Here is a 21844-nt window from a genome sequence, read left to right as displayed (position 1 = left end):
CCCACAGGACAAAAAGGAGTTACAGCATGTGAGGTGCTGCTGGCTGCGCGGCCCGCTGCCCTGTCAGTCACTTGACTTGGTGGGTACAGGAACAAAGCTGCGTGCACAGGGTCAGGACGTCGCCTTCCTGCCCCAGGCACGCGGAAGACATTCTCTCCAGGAGCAACCTTGGCACCGCCCTGGTTATTCGAGAAGCTGGCCAGCTTTTGACCTTCGACCATTCTCACGGTCGATGAATTTGAAGTTATTTTCTTTATTTATTTTGAGATAAGAGTCTCGCTCTGTCATTCAGGCTGGAATGCAGTGGTGAGAGCACGGCTCACTGTAACCTCAAATTCCTGGGCTCAATGGATCCTCCTGCCTCAGCCTCCTAAGCAGCTGGGACTACAGGTGTGGAATCTGCAGTTCTTAATGGACCTGGTGACATCTTCCTACCTCAACAGAGCAGAAACTATGGATTCCGGGTCTGGGAACCTATAAGAAATCACCCTGGTTAGGTTAATATTTCACTTTTATTTGAGACTCTGTTATAGTCATTAAAAAAATAAACACACACATACAAATATATATTTATTTGCACATACATATGTATGTGTGTGAATAGGATTGACTCAGATTCATTTGTTCTTTTACTCACTCCTTCTTTCAAACAATCATTATTGAGACCCTACCTTTTGCCAGTGGCTGTGCTAATGAGTTGAGGTTGAAGATAACTGAGTTTTTTAGCACCTCTCGGTCTCTCAGAAAAGACAAACACAAACAACTGTCTAGAATCCAGTCGATCACACCCTACAACGAAGGAAGGGTCCCAGCACTTTCTTAGTGGGGAAGGGATCACTTCAGGGCTTAGCAAGTTTATGCAATGCCCTGATTTTTTTTTTTTTTTGTACTGACTGCTCAGAAGCAGAGCCCCATTTAAATATCATTCCTTCTAGAGATAGAGAGATCTGCCATGAGACAGTGGTGGATGGTTCAACTCTTCCCAGCACCTGGTTCGTGCCCAGGGGCCTCCGTTGCCCAAAAACTCTTTTTTTTTTTCATGCAACCCAAAAGTTACTGTTTATTAGTGTTCACTTATTAGTTTGATTGGTTCCTTTTCAATTTTTCCCCTTTGAATTTTTATTCATTTAGCAAACACTAAGCTCCTACTATGCCATAAGAGATGCTAAATAAATATTAGGTGAAGGGAAAATACTCTGAAATTCTCAAGTCACTCCAGCACTCTAAGAAAACACATATAAATCTTCATGCTCCCCTATTCTCCATTCTTGGCCCCACCTCTGCTCACATCACAGGTCGCTAAATGCTCACATGACCAAGAACTTAAGCACAGTCTGACATGGCCTGTGATTAATGCAAATGTCTGATCCACTAAGAGGTCATGTTTTAAAGCAGGTACTAGTTCTCAGCCTGAAACACCCTAGCGGGTCTTCAGCTTCATCTGAGGATATGCCACAGTGATCATGCCTGCTATAGAGGACACGAGACCTCCAAGTCCAATGATGCCAGGATTGGACTTATAGATCCCCAGCTGGTCCAAGGGGTTCAGAATATCACAGAAGTTCTTCACCGTGTCCAGGAGCAAGGGAGGATGCTGCTTCAGAGCTTGGAATAAAAGAAGGACTGGAGCCATTCCATTTCCTCGTCAGCCACACTGTACTCAAGAGGATCCTGGGGTGATGATTTCTCCCTCTTTGCCCTGTTGTGTGCAACCCGTTCCATCTGCAGGGAGATTTCATACAGATCCCTGCCCAGGCTCAGCAGGAGAGAATAGTAGTAGTGGCGGGCAGCCCATGTTCGCCATTTCTCTTTGTTGATGCCAGAGGTGAGACCTACACTCCTCACCCAGAGGATGGTGTCACAGATGAAATAAATCACACAGTTCAGGTTGGCCAATGTCAGGCACAAGCGGGTTACCAGGTCAGCGGCATGAATGCTCTGCTCAGTCGCCTGCACAGCACATACCACAATGCCTAGTCTGAACCATTTACGGCCAGTGCTCACACTGGACTCCAGTTTCTTGAGCTTCATTACCACCTTCTCTTTGCCAGCTTTAGGCTCTAACAAATATCTAAGCAACATGCATGTGTATTGAGTGGCTCTGAAGAGCCGGTCCCAGCCCTGGGTCTGGTTGGTGAAGCGAGTGAAGGCATCCATGGCACCCAGCCCCAGGCCATGCATCGCACCGGGCTCAGTCGGCGGGTCCTCTGGGGCAACGCCTGGTCCCTAGGGAAGGGTCACTCCCCGAGTTGGCCTTGCGGGAGGGGCCGAGCCACTCCGTCCCCGCGGGGGCGGGCGCACCTTCCCTGCCCAAAAGCTCTGGCAGGCAGTTTCCTTGGTGTGTTTCCTGCCGTGTTTCCCAGCTGCGGCCACATGGTCTTTGCCTGCTGCTCACGGCCTCTGCTGGGTGCACTAAGTGCCCGCCCAGGGGCTCGGGCTTGGAGAGCGCCTCCACCTCTTCCCAGCCCCAGGTTTCTCCAGCGTTGGCTGTCAGCGCTCTAAGGTCTTCGTCGTCCTCTTTGCTGGGCATCACTGCCTTGGTCCCAGCTTAAATCGGATACACAAAGTCTTAATGGGCTTCTGTAGCCACTCAGAACCGATACCCCCTAGGCTGGCTAACGTGGTTAGCTAGCAAGTTTGTTATCCCTTCCAGGTAAGTGACGCCTTAGCCCAGTGAAAGAGCTGTCTCCCGTTGACTCTTAAACGTGGCTCTAACGGTAAGAATTTGAGGCTGACGATGTGAAGGGCCTCTGAAAACCCTGTAAAGTTCATCACGCAGCAGAGGTAGCACCCCAGGGTGGCAAAGGGTTTGGCCCGGGTTTGAAGTCTGTGTCTTCTATTAATACTTTCTAGCTGTGTGACCTCGAGTTCCTTATCTTCTCTGTGCCCCATCTGTAAAAACAGGGTTGTTAGATAATAAAAGGACCCACTGGTTATGGGTTGTGGAAGAATTAAAATGAGTCATTACAGACAAAGCTCATGGAACAGCGCCTGGCACATAGCAAGGACTCTCCCAATGTTACGGTTGTGAGTATCACAAGTTGACTGGCTTTTCCTCTACGGTACTTGTAGGACTATCTCTGCTGGCAGCCGCCATGCCTCTGGGGGCTGGCCATCCTCTGCTGCATGTAGAAACGGATGTGACAGGCAGCACTTAATCATGTTACAGTGTTTATTTCTCCCCCCACTCTGAGCTCTTTGAGGGCAGAGGTTATTGTTATTGTCCATGGCACACCGAGCGAACTGAACTGAGCATCTGTCGTGTGCCAGGCATTGGGGGGTACAGCAATCAAGGTGAACAAACACACCCCAACAGGGTCCTACCTTGTTTCCTGGGACCTGGGAGAATACATGTCCCATAAAAGTAGGTTGAAGAAACTGAGGAACGTTGATATGAATTCTTCTAAATATAGAGTCACTTTTTACACTTACTAATGCCTTTGACATCTGACTAGTTTCATACTGGGTGAGGCAGATTTCATTGAAAGTTTTGAACTGTGTTCCTTTACCACATTTGGTTGGCTGTCACTGCTGATAGGAAGCTGGTCTGAAGATAATAATGAACTTAGCAGTCTGGATCTTGGAAGTTACTCATTTATAAAGTTCATGCTACTTTTGAGAAGCTTTGAAAAAAGCTTAAAATATCGATATGTATGATAAAAAAAAGTCAGCATGTGTGTCTGCCAGTGGCTCAGTTTTCAAGCAGAGAATTGCTGGCACTAAGGCAGTATGGCTGGGAAGCAATGCCCATGATCTGGGCACAGCAGGACATGGTAGGCCTTGGTCCCTTGTGACTGAGGAAAAAGGTATGTTCTAGGAAGAGGCGAAATAACGGGAATGTCTTTGTTTAATTTCCTTATCAAGATAAATTGCAATTTTGAACAATATGTGCTGTTCCAAATTCAATATTCCACACTCCATTCTGTTCTAAGGTCACGTACACTCCTGGGAAGCTCCAGGGATTCTCATTCCGTGGCTGCTCACACACTTGTGTCCTCACTATTGCGTCAATTCTGGGATGCCGATTTTTCTCTTGAGTTCGTCCTTTCCTTTTAATTTCCACAACACTGAATTGGTCTCCTTGGCTTTAATTTACTTACACTTCAAGTGATCGCATACCCACCTGATAGAAACTGTTTTTAAAAGTGTTCATGGAAGTTTTAATATGCAGATGTGAAATATATCGACTATCATAGCATAAAGGAAGGGAAAAGGTAAAGAGAATTAAATTACTGCAAAGTTCTTGTATTATTTGAGAAGTGGTAAAGGCACTAATTTAAAGTAGATTGTGGGCCGGGTGTAGTGGCTCACGCCTGTCATCCTAGCTCTCTGGGAGGCTGAGGCGGGTGGATTGCTCAGGTCATGAGTTCGAAACTAGCCTGAGCAGGAGTGAGACCCCCGTCTCTACTATAAATAGAAAGAAATTAATTGGCCAACTAAAAATATATAGAAAGAATTACCCAGGCATGGTGGTGCATGCCTGTAGTCCCAGCTACTCGGAAGGCTGAGGCAGAAGGATCGCTTGAGCCCAGGAGTTTGAGGTTGCTGTGAGCTAGGCTGACGCCACGGCACTCTAGCCAGGGCAACAACGAGACTCTGTCTCAAAAATAAATAAATAAAGTAGATTGTGGTAAGTCAAGGATGCATATTTTAACTACACCCACTACAGTCCTCCGCTCTACCAACTGAGTTTTTGAAAGCTCCGCTGGGGATGCATATTTTAAAATCATGATAGTAACTACTAGAAAAAAATATAAGAATATATAACCAAGAAAGCTAACAGAGAATACATTTTTTAAAAAACTGAGCAATATAATAAAGGCAGGAAAGGAGAAATAAAAAATAATTTGCACTGGGCTTAGTGGGGGCTGTTCAGGCCGGGGCCAGTCTCGGTTGGTCTCGCAGGGGCTCCCGCGTGCATCTGTGCAGGGCTTCTGGGAAACTGGGGCTGGACGTCAGCTGGGATGCCTGGGACCTTTCATTCATCCTCCAGCAACGGAGGAAGAGCGTGGGCTCATTTACAGGGCCCCCCAATTCCAGGTGCAGTAAAAGCAGACAAGCCCCAATTCACAAGCGTGCTTCAAGTCTATCCTTGTGTCATGTTTGTTACTTTTGTGACCTAGTCACAGAAACAAACCCAGACTGAAGGGGTGAAGAAACAGGCTCCCCCTTATGGCTGGAAGAGCTGCCGTCTGCTGCAGTGTGCGTAGGGGGATGGGGAGAAGTTACGGACACGTGAAATGCAGATTCTCTGATCCTTGCTCAGACCTACTGAATCCAACCAATGGAAAAGCCCCTCGGGTGATTCCTCCATCCTTCATATTTTTAAATATGTCATTTGATACTTAGCAAATGTTATATGCCATATATGTGTGGTAGACATATATGGGCATATATGTCTTTTTTAAACCTAAAACACAATAATATAATGCACATTCATGAACCTATCACCCAGCCCAAAAGCTGGATCATTAACAACAATTTGTTTATATTAATATTTACATTTACTTATGTGTTTTTCTTTTGTGCCTTTCTCCTGCCTCCCCATGAGATGTGAAATTTTATATTTTGTGTCTTCCATTCTATTAAACCTAAAAACATAGTTGTGGTCTCATTGGCATCTATGCCTATACAACATATTGCTGAGTTTTGCTCCCCTACCACACACACAATAAAAATAAATTTTTCACTTATTTCTTGAATTTTTTACCGTGATAAAATATATAACATAAAATTCTGATTTTAACCATTCTGTTTTTTTTTTTTTTTGAGACATAGTCTCGGTTTGTTGCCCAGGTTAGAGTGAGTGCCGTGGCGTCAGCCTAGCTCACAGCAACCTCAAACTCCTGGGCTCAAGCAATCCTCCTGCCTCAGCCTCCCGAGTGGCTGGGACTACAGGCATGCACCACCATGCCTGGCTAATTTTTTTTCTATATCTATTAGTTGGCCAATTAATTTCTTTCTATTTATAGTAGAGAAGGGGTCTTGCTCTTGCTCAGGCTGGTTTCAAACTCCTGACCTCGAGCAATCCACCCGCCTCAGCCTCCCAGAGTGCTAGGATTACAGGCGTGAGCCACTGCGCCCAGCCTGATTTTAAACATTCTTAAGCACACAATTCTGCAGCATTAATCACATTAGCAATGGTGTGCAACCACCACCGCTAGCTGTTTCCAAAACTTTTTCATCATCCCAAACAGGAACTCTATACCCATTAAGCAATAACTTCCCATTCTTCTCTTCTCTTAGCCCCTGGTAGTCTATAATCTCCTTTCTGTCTCTATGACTTTGCCTATTCTAGATATTTTATATAAGTGGACTCATAATATTTGTGCTTTTGTGTCCGGCTTCTTTGTTCAGTATGTGTTCAAGGCTTATTCATGTTGTAGCATGTGTCAACTTTAGCCCTTTGTATAGGTGAACAATATTCCGTTGTATGTAGTCACCACATTTTATCCATTCATCTGTTGATGGATGCTTGGATTATTTCCACCTTTTGGCTATTGTGGAAATGCAGCTATGAACCTTGGTGTACAAGTCTCTTTTGGGTACGTAGCTAGAAGTAGAATTGCTGGTCATATGGCAAGTCTATGCTTAGCTTTTTGAAGAACCATCAAACTGTTTTCCACAGCAGTGCACCATTTTACATTCCCAACAGTAATATACCAGAGCTCTAATTTTTCCACATCCTTGTCAACCTTGTTTTATATATATATATATTTTAAATGTATGGCCATCCTAGTAGGTGTGAAGCGATGTCTCATTGTGGTTTTGATGAGCATTTCCCTGTTGACATTTTCCAGTGGTGTTGAACATTTTTTCATGTGTTTTTCGGCCATTTATATATCTTTTTTGGAGAAATTTCTATTCAAATCTTTTGCCCATGTTTTAGATGGGTTATTTGTTTTTTTGTTGCTGTAGGAGTTCTTTATATACTCTGGATTTTGAACATTATCAGGTATATGATTTAAAAATATTTTATCCCATTCTGTAGGTTGTCCTTTCACTTTGATATTTGTCTTTTGATGCACAAAAGTTCATTTTGATGAAGCCCAATTTATCTAATTTTTTTATTTTATTGCTTGTGATTTTGGTGTCATATTTAAGAATCCATTGCCAAGTTTTACTTGATTTTGAACTCTGTAAGAAAGGTGTAATATTGAATGTAATCTTCTGAAGCTTAAGGTTTTCTTTCAAAATAATGTCTATAAGATTATCCATGTTCTTGCCTAATTTATTCATTTTCATGGCTGTATAATATTCCACCTTATGAATGTACCATACATTACCCATCCTCCTAAATGTCCACAAATTGAGGGGCATTTGTGTTGTTTCCAGTTATTTTGCTATTGTATCAGTGCCACCATGAATATTCCAAAGTGATTCCTTTATACACTCTAAGAACTACTAATCTTTTTTTAATTAATAAAATAATCTTTCATTTAGTTGATATGAGTTTTCATTTGAAGAGTACCTCAGATACACACAGGCACAGACATTTGACTGAAACATTGATTTTTCTCATCTGCCTATTTGGACTAATCATCGTACCATAACACCATGGGAACCTCTGCCACTGAGAATGGTCTGTGTCACTTTACACCACAGCTTCAACTACTCTGTGTGATTTCTTGCAAAAGCAACCAGAGAAGACACAATAAACACGTTTTACTGATTTCAGGTTGGAGAGCTTTTAAGCAATAGGGAGATGTCCACACAAGGGTGGAGAAAATTATTATGAAAAGGAAGTGCTTTCTTTAGACCCCATCTAAACTGGGTTGCAGGAGTGTCTATAAGAGGTTTGAAATCACTCTAAGTAAAGCCTTTTTCAGTGTGAAAATCCTCCAAAATATAGAGAAAGACTGACGGTTCCTTCTCACCTGCTGCCCCGCCCTGCCCAGTGACTGATTTCGGGAAAGACTTTGGCAGGTACGTGGGGTCATGAAGTTGCCAGGTTTCTCTGGGGTTTGTGAAAGAACAACATGGGAAAATCAAGTGTGAAGCAAGAGCTCAACTCTCGACAGGTTTGTTTGTGGTTTTGTTACTGGAATATGCCAGTGACCTTCACAAGGCCAAAGTTTTGTAGACACAGGAATTGCCACATCGAGAAGGGGGCGAGGTGAGGTCCTGGCGGCATAAAAGGAGCAGCGCGGCTCTGCTCTTCCTGAAGCGAGAAGACCAAGATGGGGTAGGTCCACAGCCCTCCCTCCTCCCTTCTCTCTGGTTCTTTATTTCCTCCTCCTTTGTGTTCCTTGGTAGAGATGCAGAAGTGTAACAAAGAATCAGGGCAGATGGGCTAAATTATATGAAATAAAGGGTTTAGTGCGTTAACTCTTCTTTCCTGTACGCATAAAAGCCAGCACTTTCAGACAGCGCTGTCTTCCCCAGGGATGTGATTTACTCAAAGGAGCATCTTCTTGCTCGAGATTATAACGTTTTTGTCTTTGCAGGGGACGCCAGCAGCTCTTGGCATAAGGAATGTATTTATTAGCAGATTTTTTTTTTCCTTTTTAAAAATGTATAATAAGAAAGATAAAGAGATTGCATGACACAATGAAGGCACTTAGATCTTATCAAAAATAAAAAGGCGTTTTGAAATGTTGAAACAACAAGACTAGAAACTTAATATAACCGAGCAATTCTTGCACGGCCTCGATCTGTCAGAGAGATGGTTAAGTGGTGAGCGGGGCCGTGTACCCACGCCCCTGGCCGCCCTCCTGCTTTCGGGAAGCTACTTCTCTCCCGGGTAATCTCTTGGCATTTTGGGATTTGAGATACCATTTCCGAAAGGCGAATTATCATAAATGCTTTAAAATCATATATTTTAAAAACCTTTTATTACGGAAATTTTCCAAAAGTAGAGAGAATAACAGGACAAGCCCTATGTTCCTATCTTCACGTTATCTAGGTTTCATTAGCAGTATCTCTGTAGGCCAGTACGTGAGGGCTGCCGGAAGGAGGTTTCTCTTTGTTGGCGAGCTCATGTGTTATTGCCAGCGTAATGTTTCCTGAGCGCAGCCAGAAACGGAGGCCCACCTACCTCCGTGCCTTCCTGTCCTGGTGATCCTCCTCTGACGCTTATGCAGAATTCCAGCGCCACAGAGTGTGTGGGAGCTGGGCGTGCTCAGAAGCTGCTGAGTGTGTACTCGGGTGGGTGGGGCAATTTCTCCGTCCTAGCCCTTCCACGTATTTTCTTTCGTGACTGCTTAATGGGAGATGCATGTGCACATGTATGTATGTGTGTGTGTGTGTGTGTGTGCGCATGCACACTGCAAAGCAGGGAGACTAACTCTGCACTCCTTCCCGTATTCTCTCCGCAGCGCCCTGGGAGCTGTCGTTGCCCTCCTGCTCTGGGGACAGCTTTTCGCAGCGGACTTGAACAATGATGCCACCGAGATGGCAGGTGGGTCTTGGGGTTGGGGCAGGAACTGTGCGTCCCCAGCATCCTACTTGGACCCTATCGGTCCTGCCCTGTTTGGGATGAGCCTGTTCCCCCTTCTCACTCTCATCTCCGGGCTTTCAGCACCACGAAGGACATTGGGGATCCTGCCCGGATGACAGGAGACTGCCTTGTCTTTGGCTTCCACGTGCGGTGGAAGGAGGTTGATGTGCAGCTTCCTCTCAACTGGCTTTTCATGGGTCTCTTGCAGCAGTTGCTAAATACTAACCTCCCCTCCTGGCTTCTGTTTCTTTGCAGACAATGGCTGCCCAAAGCCCCCCGAGATTGCAAACGGCTACGCGGAGCACTCGGTTCGCTATCAGTGCAAGCAGTACTACAAGCTGCGCACCGAGGGGGACGGTAAGACCTACGCGTGGTCTCTGAGCTCTCCGCACCCCACCCCGACACGTCCATGGTGAATGGGGCTGGGGTGACAAGCCAGGAAGTTCACAGGTTCTCCTTGGAGCCAGATTTTGATTCTAATGCAGGTTTTGTGACCAGTAGCTGTGGTCCTTCAGGCACACGCACTTTGCTCAGCCCCAAGCTTTCCCTTTTGTTAAGGGGAGGCAACACCTTGTAGCCCACAATTTCAGGAGCTGCGGTAAAAGAACAAATGAAGACGACAGTAGGTAGCCCTCATCTAGAGACTTCTACGGCCGTGGCATTATCCTAAGTGCTTTATATTTATTTGCTCAGTCTTTCCAGCACCCTCTGAAGAGATATTCTTATTCTCATTTTGCTGACGAAGAGTCTGAGGCACAGACAGGTTGAGTATGTTGCCCAGGCTCAGGCAGCCTGTAAGTGGAGGAGTCAGGATTTGAACCCCAAACCCTAGCTGCACTGCCTGGCTGTGACTGCCATGGCCAAGTCTGTTCTGCTGGGCTGAACTGTCGCCCAGTGCCTGGCTTCCAGCACGGTGGTCCCCCCTTCCTCCTCTTCTTCCTCGTCATCTCTTTAACTCTTCCCTTTAAATCCCTTCTCACTCTGTGCTATGTACAGTTCGGTCTCTCTTTTGGCTAATTTCTTTCCTTGTTTCAGGAGTGTACACCTTAAACCGCGAGAAGCAGTGGATGAACAAGGCCATTGGAGAGAAGCTTCCTGAATGTGAAGCAGGTGGGAGCCGATGGTTCAGGGTGCAGGCCAGTGTCCAGGGGAGTGCCGCAGAGGCACGGCCCGCCTGTGTGGCTTCCTCTCAGCCCACAAGAGCCAAGAGGAGGGATCAGGGAGCTACAACTAGCTGGTCAGGCAGAGATCAAGCAGTTAGGTAATGACTCTTGACAGAGCTCACTAACGGTCTTGCTCACTGGCCCTTAAGGGCACTGACCGAATCCACTGTCCACACTGCCCCCAGATCAGGCGACCCCATGCACACAGCCAGCCAGCCTGTCCAGAGAGCCCTGGGTTGAAGGTAAAGCAAGCTCCAAGAACAAGTCGAGGGAGGACATAAAATCTTAATCCACGGACGTGTAACCGGAGCTGGAGATGGGCTGGGGCTGCTGTTTGTCGCTACTGGGAAGAGCTGCTGCTCTTTTCCCTCCTTGGAACAAGAGGGTCTTGCCCAGCTTCTTCCACTCTTGGTGGTGTGGAATTGCCAACCTGCCTTGTATGAATTGCAACATCTGTACTATCTGACTTCCGGCCAGTGCTGCTACAGACCCCCCTTATTCAGAAAGAATGAATGATCACAGCTCCCAGCCCTTTCAGTGAATTTCAGGGAACTGTGGACATTCCTTTGTTGTGATAAATTGTTTAAATATAATACAGTTCATCAGCCACGGCTCAAAACTCTCAGCATTAGTGATTTCTTCTGTGAGTTAGAAAGGCAGGAAATAGAACTCTGCTTCGAGATGCAAAAAAACAAACAAAAAACCCGAATTGTTTGAAACTGTAAATATTGGAAATGAGATGAGCAGGTGGTGAGGGCAAAGCATTAAAATCTTCCAGCTCTGAAAGAAAAGGGTAAGGACAGCTCAGACAGCAGCAATGGCTGATGCTTCCCATCCCTCTTTCGCGGTGGGGAGACTCTCTCACACCTCTGCTCACGAGTTTCTTGCTCTTCTTCTTGACAGTGTGCGGAAAGCCCAAGAATCCAGTGGATCAGGTGCAACGGATCCTGGGTGGATCTCTGGATGCCAAAGGCAGCTTTCCCTGGCAAGCTAAGATGGTCTCTCGCCATAATCTCACCACGGGGGCCACGCTGATCAGTGAACAGTGGCTGCTGACCACGGCTAAGAATCTCTTCTTGAATCACACAGAAGATGCCAAAGCAAAAGACATCGCCCCTACTTTACGACTCTACGTGGGGAAAAATCAGCCTGTGGAGATTGAGAAGGTGGTTTTCCACCCTAACTACTCCCAGGTAGACATCGGGCTCATCAAACTCAAACAGAAGGTGCCCGTTAATGAGAGAGTGATGCCCATCTGCCTCCCTTCCAAGGATTACGCAGAAGAAGGGCGGATAGGTTATGTGTCTGGCTGGGGCCGAAATGCCAACTTTCAGTTTACTGAGCTTCTGAAGTATGTCATGCTGCCCGTGGCTGACCACAACAAGTGTGTCATGCACTACGAAGGCAGCACAGTGCCCGAAAAGAAGATGCCGAAGAGTCCTGTAGGGGTGCAGCCCATACTGAACGAACACACCTTCTGTGCCGGCATGACCAAGTACCAGGAGGACACCTGCTATGGCGATGCTGGCAGCGCCTTTGCTGTTCACGACCTGGAGCAGGACACGTGGTACGCGGCCGGCATCCTGAGCTTTGATAAGAGCTGTGCTGTGGCCGAGTACGGCGTGTACGTGAAGGTGCCTTCCATCCTGGACTGGGTTCAGAAAACCATCGCCAACAACTAACTCGAGGCTGGGAGGCGTGGACGGGCGTGGACGGGCTAGGACACGGTCCTAAGCTGATGGGCGCCAGGCCTGCATTGCTGAGTCAACCAATAAAGAGTTTTCTTTGACCCATTTCTGTCCTGTGTTTAGTCCCAGGCCTTTTTTTATCCTCTCATTTATGGTCCAAGAGCAGCCAAGTGGTAGAGAGTCTGCAGAGAGGATGGCAGAAAACACACCAAGCCAGTTGGAAATCCCTAGGGTGCCAAAGACTGTTCCACCCTGGGGAGTCACGCTCACTCAGTGCCTACTGGATGCCAGGTCTCAGAGAGGGAATTGTTGTCCTTGTCTTACAGACCAGGAAAAACAGACGTGGAGGAGTTAGTGATTTGCTTACACAGCTATTAAACAGTGAAGCTGAACCTTCAACCTAAGGCTGTTTGAACACAACTCAGCTCTTTTCACTGCATCCTGTCACCCCCTCAAAGTGAATTAGGAGGAAGGGTGCAGGCCTGGTGAGGAAGATGCTAGCTCAAAGTGGGATGGAAAAAAGTGTTTTGACACGGACAGTACTTGATTGCGTTCCAAACTACCAGCACTCCAGAAAACAAAATGAGATGCCATACAGGCAGGAGCTCTGGGCTTGCTGGGTCTAAATCATAGCTTGGCCCACAAATATGCTAAGTTCTTTAAGCTTCCTGGCCGTCACTTCCCGAATTCTGCCATGAGGGGCTTAAACCACACAATCTCTAAAGTCCCTACCAGCAGGAATGTTCTGGGACTCCGCAGAGAGTTAGGAGGTCAGAGTTTTTTCCTCTGTAGGAGCTGCTTTTCCTGCTTGGAAGAAACCTACCTTTCACTGGGAATCAAATGCAAGCCATCTGAGCCCGACCTTCCAAACCTCCCGACCTCCTGAGCCCGGTCTTGCTGTTGAGGGCCTCCAACTCTTGTAAATGGGACGCCCATCTAACGGAGCTCTTTCTTGCTATCAGCCCTCACCAACACACCTCCTTCTCATGCCAAAAATACGGCCTCCCCTTCTCTCGGTGCAAAGAGAGAGAAAGCACCCTCACAGCACTCTGTCTCAGCAGGGTCTGGCCTTCCGTTTGCAGTTCTCTCACGAGCACTCTCCAGATCCCTTGATAAATTTCAACAGGTTAGAGCTAGTGGGCCAATGAAGATATGGCCCTACATTCTAGAACCTGTGAAACGGATAATAGCCAGAAACTGGAAAATAGTCAAACGCTTAGAACTACTGATTCTATTAAGTGGTTTCTGGTCACTACTCAGGAAGAAAACAATGATAACAGAAAAACTCTTGGCATTTTCTTGATCCCTGATCTCTGCCCAGCAGCACCACCTGCTGGCCTGGCCTTAACTTCGGGGTTTCAGCAACACTGGACTCTGTGCTGCTCTCTGAACACCCCCTGGCATGTCCAGGCCCTGGGCCTTTTTCCTCAGGGGCCCTCTGCCAAAATGCCTTCCCCTTACTGTGCACGCACCTCTCGCTCCCCTTTAACACACGGGCACTGCCTCCTCTGAGGACCTGTTCCCCGTACGGAGTCATTTGTATTTACATAGCACATAGTGTGGGATGGGACATGTAGCACGTACTCAATAAGTACTTGTGGAATGGGAAGCAACTAAGAATCAAAAATATAAATCAGGACTTCAGAGAAACAGTCTCTAAAGTCTTCAAGGGGAATGAAGATATGAGAATTTTATGCATGCAAGTTCTGAGTTTTTCCATCTGAGCGCTTACCATACATCAAATACTGTGTGATTTGGACTGAGGAACAGAAAACTCAACTAACAGTGACTTAGGCAATGAAGACATTTATTCTTTCACAGAAGTTGGAAAGAGGCAGGTCTGGAGTTCACTCAGTAGCTCAATAACATCATCAGGCATCAGGCTCTTTTTACCATTCTTCTCAGCATATTGAGTTTTCATCCTGATGCTGGTCGCCTCATGGTCCTAAGACGGCTGCTGTAGCTCCATGCATCGTGATTAAATCAATAGCAGGAAGTGGAGGGGAGGAGAAGACAGGTGGTGGTGACAGGGTTTTGTTTTGTCTTATTGCTGGAGTGGGTCTCTCCTTTTATCAATGGAGGACAAAAAAGGAGCCCAGCAGCCTTCCCTCTATGCTACATTAGCCAGAACAAAGTCTCGCGGTCACTCCTCCTACAGGAGAGACTTGGAAAGGAAGCACTTGGCAAAGGGGGCTGGACTTGCAGTGATGGTGCTGCCCTGAATTAGAACTGCGCACCCACCCTCCCATCCTAGAAGGTCAATGCCAAAGCTGCCATGAGGTTTTCAGAAGAGCAGTAGCTTGCCCAGGGTAGTGCCAGGTGATCCTGGAAGGCCAACAATTCCTCATAAAGTTATCAAAACAGGCAAATCCCATAAAGGTGGTGTTTCTTTCTAATAATTCTGACATATCTTAGTTTTGAGTCCTTGAAATACAATTTTCTGCCTTAGGAAGGGGCGGCAACTTCTGGGAGAGATCTGTTCCTACTTACTAAGAGTAGTTGATCCTTTCTTTCACACCAATTGGGTGCTGGATGGTGTAGTTTCAAGTTCTCACTTCTTTGGCAATTTAACAACATAAAAGCTAGTTAAATGAGCCAAACAGGACAGTGTTTTAAAAGTCAGAGCCAGAAAGGCTCCAAAATAAAACAAACGGGCAAGAAGAGCTATTCTCTACTCAGTAGAGAATTAATTATTCTAAGAGAAACTGGGGTAATAGGGAATGGAGACTTTGTGTGTGTGTGTGTATGTGTTATGTGCGCGTGTGCACACGTGTAGGGTAGAAAATATGTATTTTTGCTCTGATGGGAACTGACTCTTGATTTTACTTATGTGTCAAATAAACAGGATGAACTCAAATTTTACTAGCCAGTGTTTGGGAGGATTCTGTATTATCTTAAAGTATAAAGAAAGCACGCTATAAAGAGAAGGTAAAAAAACAAATCACCCTGGGGAAACTGAACACCACCGGCTTGACTGCTCTGAGGTTCGCAGGGAGCAGACATTTGGGCATCTCAGATAAACGGGGAACCAGTGTGATTTTCTCCTGAGGGGCTGGTATTTTACACGCGCGCCAAAGCTCTTCTCCGCAGGGACACTGAACACGTTTCTGAAGGACTCCAGGAAACAGCACGGCTGGGATTCAGGTACTGCTTCAGGATGCGCCTTTCTCTTCGTCTTTGATGGCAGACAGTGTACTAAATGTCTTGATAGAGAAGGTCATATTTAGGAATATTCTTGGGATCAATAGGACTTTGGACAATAAGTTTTCCTCTCATTGCTCCTCGATAGATTACTTCAATCAAATCTATGAAGTCTTGTTTGGTTTTGAAACTTCCCACAAACTTAGTGTGATCTGGAGATCTAGACAGCATAGAAGAGAAACAACTGCTCTCAGAAGTTTTAATAATTACTTTCTGAAGATGTGCAGGATAAACAAAATGAACAGCAGCTTTCTTATTTTTCCTCTTGTCAAAGAGACTTTAGACATAAAGCCTGACATTGATTTTTCCCCCCCACTTGGTATATGGCTATAAAACCAGTGCTGTGGGCCACTGGCATGAAAACCTGTCATGGGAAAAGATTCTACTTGAAAATCTGCTTTAATCACTTTCTCAAGTCATTAGCAAGTAGGATTCAGTGAGTGTTGGAGTGGGCGTTGTTCCTTTGTTGTTGTTTTGGGCTAGTGTAAAGCCCATTCACAAGTCATGGTCTCCAAGTTCTAGTCACTTATATTTTTGAGTAGTAGGTATTAAAATATTTCAAACATCGGGTATGTTTATTATAGAAATTTTTTAGAAAGACATAAAATCATTAGTGAGGCCACAGGTCACCTTTGGTATACATCCTTCCAATCTTATGCATGTACATGTGTACGTGTGTACATGTTTTTTTTTTTCAAGATATTGGAAATTGTATCATACAAAGTATTTAGGAATGTGCTTTTTTCCAACAGACATATATTTCTTTCAAAGCCATTAAACATGCATGTACATCATACTAAACTTCTGGAAATGTAATTACTGGGTTAAAAAGTTTAAACACTTTTGTTTGATACATAGTGTTATAAATTGCCCTCTAAAAAGGTTGTATCAAATTAATACTTACATCAACTGCGTTCCAGGAGAACAAATAGCTTGAAAACACTTTAAAACAAGTAATATGGAACATACTTTCAAATAGATGACAAAGAAGGAATATAGATCTAGACAAGTAGACACCTCAACCACAGTAGGAAATGGGAAGAATGATGGATACATTCAATAATAAATATTAAGTATTGGGACAGTAACTGGATGAGGGAAAAGGCATTAAAGAAGACTTCTTGTCACTTATTCTTGACAGGTCTTGTTGAAGAATGATATCAAAATTCTCGGAGCAGCAGAAGATAGGAAACTTGGCAAGAGAGAAGCATATCCTACTTTGCTGGAAGGAATGCTTCTCTTATAAATGCCACCCGCCAGGCCCAAATGTTTAAGAACAGCTACATATTTTGTTTTAAATGAAATTCCTGGGAAACTTTTTAAGTTCTTTATTTAGCTAATATAACTATTCTATATTTTGTAGACTTAAGAATGGTTAATGCTTCACAAACTATGATTCCTTCATATTTAAGTTGGAAATTAAAATCTGCCAATCATACCTAGAACACTCTCATTTTGTACCAAAGTTTGAAATGACAGAGTATATCGACTAAGGAAACAATATCAATATATGACTCACAGAGCCAACTCACATGGGAATAGGTGAGATACTGAAATTGCTTAAAGGAAATATTCAGGATTGTCATAGGTAAATCATCCTAACTTACCCATAATCCACTTTCATATGCTGCCCATTGAAGAAAAAGACAGTCGATGGAATATAACTGATGTCAAAATACTGTGTATAAACAGGAGTTTGGTCCACATCTACCAGGTATATAGCAGCCATTTTACTTAGGTCAGAAGAGGTCTTAGAAAGCTGCAAATGATAAGAGAGACATAGGTTACAATATGAGAGCTAGCTAATGTTTCTTCTATGAAACCTTTTACTATAACAGAGTATTTTATTTGAAAAAATTTCTGGGCCAAGAATCTAGGCTGTTTGCATTCTACATTAGACACAGTGTAACCTTATCATCCTGAGTCTGAATCGCTGCTGACAGGGTTATGAGAAGACCCTGGGTAAAACTGTGTGAACGTATTTCTTCCTTTAATTTTTTTCTTTGATTGTTTTCATAAAAGTAACCTACCCTCACTTGAAACAAAATAACTTAGAAATATGTAATGCAGATCCTGAAATTCCCTAAAATCTCTTTCCTCCTAATCTTTCCAGAAATGATAACTACAATAACTAGTAGCAAACACTTACATGACACTTACTATGTGCTAACTGTCTTAAGGGATTAACATTTGTTGACTCATTTAATCCTTAACATTTCTATGAGGTAGGTGCTATTAGAGTCACCTTTTTATAGAGAAGGAAACTGAGGCACAGAAAGGTAAATTGCCCCAGGTCACACAGCTACTAGGCAGTAGGGCTGGGATTTGAACTTCGGCAGTGTAGCTTCCGAGTCTATACTACTGATCTCTGTGATGTTTCCCCCTCCCTACAGCTGAGGATATGATCCTCTGGTCATTTTTTCCCCAGGTTAACACAACACACACTCATTTTTAACCACAGAAATGAGGAATCTTACACTTGATTTCTACAGCGGATGGCACCAGCAGAAATGGTGGGAAGAGGCCCTAGTCCTGGGTTAAGTCTTTCTCCATGATGAAATGGACAAGAATACACCTCCCCTGTCCCATACTCCTCCTTCTTACTAATCAGAGTGTGAAGATGTGCTGTGAGATCAGGGATCATCATCAGGACATACTGGAGACAATTCACTAGGGAAGGGTACTGGCAGCTACAGAAAACCGAGTTCAAATCCCAGCTCTGCAATTTAGTGGATCTGTGCCTGTGGGAAGTTATTTGTCCTCCCGGGTGTTTATTTTCCCCGCTGGGAAATGGGGCCATTATTACTCCACCATTGTGGGCATCCCTAGATGCCTGTTAATCATGTTTCCTGCCCTTCCATTGCCTTGCTGGCGAAACAGAGCACTGACAGCTGTTAAGTGGGAAGGACGTGTGGGACAGAGTCAGCATAATCGCAGATTTGGGGGTTCAGCGCAGGGCAGGCACATGATCAGCTCTTAGGAAAGTGTACTGGTGACTGAACAGCTTTCCGCCCAGCCCTGCCTGCTCCATCCCACGCACTTTGCGGATGATGAAGTGAGAATATAAAGATCTTTAATAAAAGCCATTTACTTAAAAAATTCACTTACAATATCATCTAGCTGCAGACAGACAGGATCTTCATCTCTCCCAAACCTGAGAACCAACACCTTCTCTGCAGTACTTTTTATCACCTGGTCTACTTCCTTTTTGCTGGTCAGCTTGGGCAATAGGAAGCTCATCTGGAAATAATTCAAATGTTAATCTTCACTGTCAATCCTGAAATAAAGTTGCAATGTTTAAAGACAATTTAGATTAAGTACGTGAGCCCTAATTTTAAATATATTAATTTTTAGAGTAGGCTATATATTCATCTGGTTTTAAAAGAATCAATATAGAAAGCCACTGTGCAAAGTTTCCCTCCCTTTTTCGCTGCTCCTCGGTCCCAGTTCCCACTGCCCCGTTTTCCCCACACACCACGTAACAGCTTTCATTGCTTTCTGTCTATCTTCCAGAGGTTTGTCATGCATTTGCAGAGACATACAAACATGCGTTTCTATATTTTCTCCCCTTTTTTACCCCAAAAGATAATTATTGTATCAGTCAGTGTTCCAGCAAGAAAACCATGACATTCTCAAATTTGGTAATTTGAAGACAGTTTAATTAAGGGTAGCATAGAAAAGAAATAAGGTAAAGTGCAGTACTTTGGGGCTAGTAACAGCAAGATGCTATTCCCACCCCTAGGCTGTAAGGAGCCATGGGAAGAAGCAGTTAGCAGAATTGTGTGGCAAAGAGAGGTGAGTGGAGAGGCTGCTGCACAGGCCAGCCTGCGGATAAGGGACACAGCCGCCTTTGCTGGTGCCCCCACTGGCTGACTCCAGCTGGAACCAGAGCGCAGGGGAGCTGCTGAGGCAGGCACACCTCCTGTCCCAGAGCAGTCTAGAGGAGGACGAAGAGTGGCTCTTAAGGGGCAAATGGCAGATGTTCAGCACACGCACTTTATCCACTCTTTTGCACTGGCGTTTTTTAAACCTAACGTAAAGATCTTCCCGTAACTCTATATAGAAAACTTCCATATTCTTTGATGTAGCCTTATACTATTTCATGCATGTACCATACATTTTAGATAGTCCTTTATTGACAGACATTTATATTATCATGAATCTTGGCTTAGGGATTCTTAGTGCATACCTGAGTAAGTACATCTCACCACATGGCAAACAGATCAATTAAGAATGTGTGTGAAACCAAAATTAAATAAACAAATTGTAAAATACTGAGGTAGGAAGGGCCTAATCCAATCTCATCATTTTAAAAACTAGTTTGCTTCTAGTTACACTTCTAGCTACAAGAACTAGAATACAGGCTACCAAATTTCCAGTCCATGGTTCCTTCTACTACTATGAACTCTTATTTTCATTATTGGAAAAAATTTCATTTCTGAGAAACTCTTTGACCAAGGAGCTAGTTTTTTTTTTTTTTTTTTTTTTTTTTTTTTTGAGACAGAGTCTCACTTTGTTGCCCAGGCTAGAGTGAGTGCCGTGGCGTCAGCCTAGCTCACAGCAACCTCAAACTCCTGGGCTCAAGCAATCCTCCTGCCTCAGCCTCCCGAGTAGCTGGGACTACAGGCATGTGCCACCATGCCCGGCTAATTTTTTTTTTTCTATATTAGTTGGCCAATTAATTTCTTTCTATTTATAGTAGAGACGGGGTCTCGCTCTTGCTCAGGCTGGTCTCGAACTCCTGACCTCGAGCAATCTGCCCGCCTCGGCCTCCCAGAGAGCTAGGATTACAGGCTTGAGCCACCGCGCCCGGCCAAGGAGCTAGTTTTTGAGGCCATCCATGAGAGATACCACTGGGATATTTGATATTTTGAATTCAGTTTCAAAGTTGACTAAAACAACGAAAAGAGAGGATTTCTTTCTTTATATTTTTTTGTCACAAGTTACATTTTAAGATATGAATGCCAAAAACAAAAACAAAACAAAGCAAAAAAAAAAAAATTGTTCCAGCAATGGGTCATACTTTAAACGGGGATGCTGACTGCCAGAAGGGACTTCAAACATTAACAGAACAAATTATTGATACCAGAGAAAGGGAACATCAGAGAGAAAATGGTCTGTCCCACCACTAGAATTCAAACAAACAGCAACTCCTCTACATTACTGATAAAAAAGCAGAAGTAAGGGAAGGGCAACATGTCAACAAGCAGTCCAGGAGTGGGATTGGACAAATGTTTAAAAGAGAGAGAAACTGAGACCACACCTAAGAAAATGTCCATACCAAAGGACAACAACAGAGAATTCCCAGAAGAAGAGGTACAAATGGACAGCGAATAAACTTCAAAAGCTTTACTAGTAAGCAAAGAAAAGCAAACTGATGTTAAACAGATGTTTAAAAATCCATTAAATTGGCAAAAATTAAACAAGATAATAGTACATAATAATGGCAAGAGTACAGCTACAGGAGCAGGTATAGATAGCTCCTGCTAGAACACAGAGAGATAAAACTTTTTTGGAAAGAAAGCTGATATACTCTTCGACCAACAATTCCATTTCTGAAAATTAATTCTTGGTGAATAATTAGACATGTGGACACAGATTTATGAAGAGAGGATACTCATTTCATTTATAATGGTGAAAAACTGGAAACCACCTAAACAGCCATCTGTAGGGGATTGGTGAAATAAATGCTGGTACAGTCTTGCAACACACTATTATAGAACCACTAAAAAAACCCAGTGATCTCACTTTTGCACAGACCCTAACTATAGCGCATATGTACATATTTAGATAGAAAAATAACTGGAAATAAATATTCCAAAACATCATCAGTGGTTATCTCTGCGTATGAGCAGATGGATGATTTTTATTTGCATCTCTGTTTATTTGAGTCTCTGTTTTTCCGATATATGTATTTTAAAAGTTGCCTGCCGTTGCGCTACTGCTGGCCCACAACTGCCAGGTACGACGATACTTACTTTGCTCGTCACCTCCGCCGCTTCCACGTCAGGGCAGTTGGCACCTGTGTATCCGTTCTCAGCAGAGCCACGACGCCGCAGGCTCCTTTCTTCGGCCCCAAGTAGGGCAGCAACCCTAATCCAAAGTAACCCGGCGACTGTTGCCTAGCAACCCTCTTTGGACAATTTAGCGGGAAGGACGCAGAAAAGGAAAAGGGCCAAACGCAGAAAAGGAACTCCCAGCCATCCACGCTCAACAGCCCAATGAGCAGAACAGGTTCTGGTCAGCGCCTGCGCCAACCGGAAACCAAACGTCACTTCCGCCCTCATTAAATATGGCTGATTTTTTCTTCCTTCACCCCGCCCCCGACCAGAGGCGGGGTATCACCTCCTAGG

At 44.4% G+C, this 21844-nt stretch overlaps 2 protein-coding genes and 1 pseudogene across 4 annotated transcripts; 1 reads left to right on the top strand and 2 right to left on the bottom strand.

Moving 5' to 3' along the window:
• Window positions 1-960: 960 nt before the first annotated feature.
• LOC105859006 (peroxisomal membrane protein 11A pseudogene) lies at window positions 961-3234 on the bottom strand (annotated as a pseudogene).
• Window positions 3235-8102: 4868 nt separating this feature from the next.
• On the top strand, window positions 8103-12395 carry LOC105859005 (haptoglobin). 2 transcript variants are annotated; one of them, XM_012742535.3, is made up of 5 exons: window positions 8103-8185; window positions 9318-9400; window positions 9695-9796; window positions 10475-10549; window positions 11506-12395. In XM_012742535.3, exons 1-5 carry the CDS (start codon window positions 8181-8183, stop codon window positions 12282-12284), a joined length of 1044 nt encoding a protein of 347 aa, XP_012597989.2. In that variant the 5' UTR covers window positions 8103-8180; the 3' UTR covers window positions 12285-12395. The 2 variants fall into 2 exon arrangements, with proteins under 2 accessions (XP_012597989.2, XP_075851881.1); XM_075995766.1 differs by lacking the exon at window positions 8103-8185 and adding an exon at window positions 9199-9227.
• A 1684-nt stretch (window positions 12396-14079) lies between these two features.
• On the bottom strand, window positions 14080-21751 carry TXNL4B (thioredoxin like 4B). 2 transcript variants are annotated; one of them, XM_012742537.3, is made up of 4 exons: window positions 21470-21751; window positions 18600-18768; window positions 17099-17250; window positions 14080-15651 (listed from the first exon to the last, which is right to left on the bottom strand). In XM_012742537.3, the coding sequence occupies exons 2-4, from the start codon at window positions 18729-18731 to the stop codon at window positions 15486-15488; spliced, it is 450 nt and encodes a 149-aa protein (XP_012597991.2). In that variant the 5' UTR covers window positions 18732-18768; window positions 21470-21751; the 3' UTR covers window positions 14080-15485. The 2 variants fall into 2 exon arrangements, with proteins under 2 accessions (XP_012597991.2, XP_012597990.2); XM_012742536.3 differs by having other exon boundaries at window positions 18600-18731.
• Window positions 21752-21844: the final 93 nt, after the last annotated feature.

This window comes from Microcebus murinus, chromosome 20 (genome assembly GCF_040939455.1).
Source record: "Microcebus murinus isolate Inina chromosome 20, M.murinus_Inina_mat1.0, whole genome shotgun sequence".
Classification (NCBI taxonomy): Eukaryota; Metazoa; Chordata; class Mammalia; order Primates; family Cheirogaleidae; genus Microcebus; species Microcebus murinus.
The sequence above is the reverse complement of the archived record's forward strand: the minus strand, read 5'-3'. Positions and strand labels throughout refer to the sequence as shown.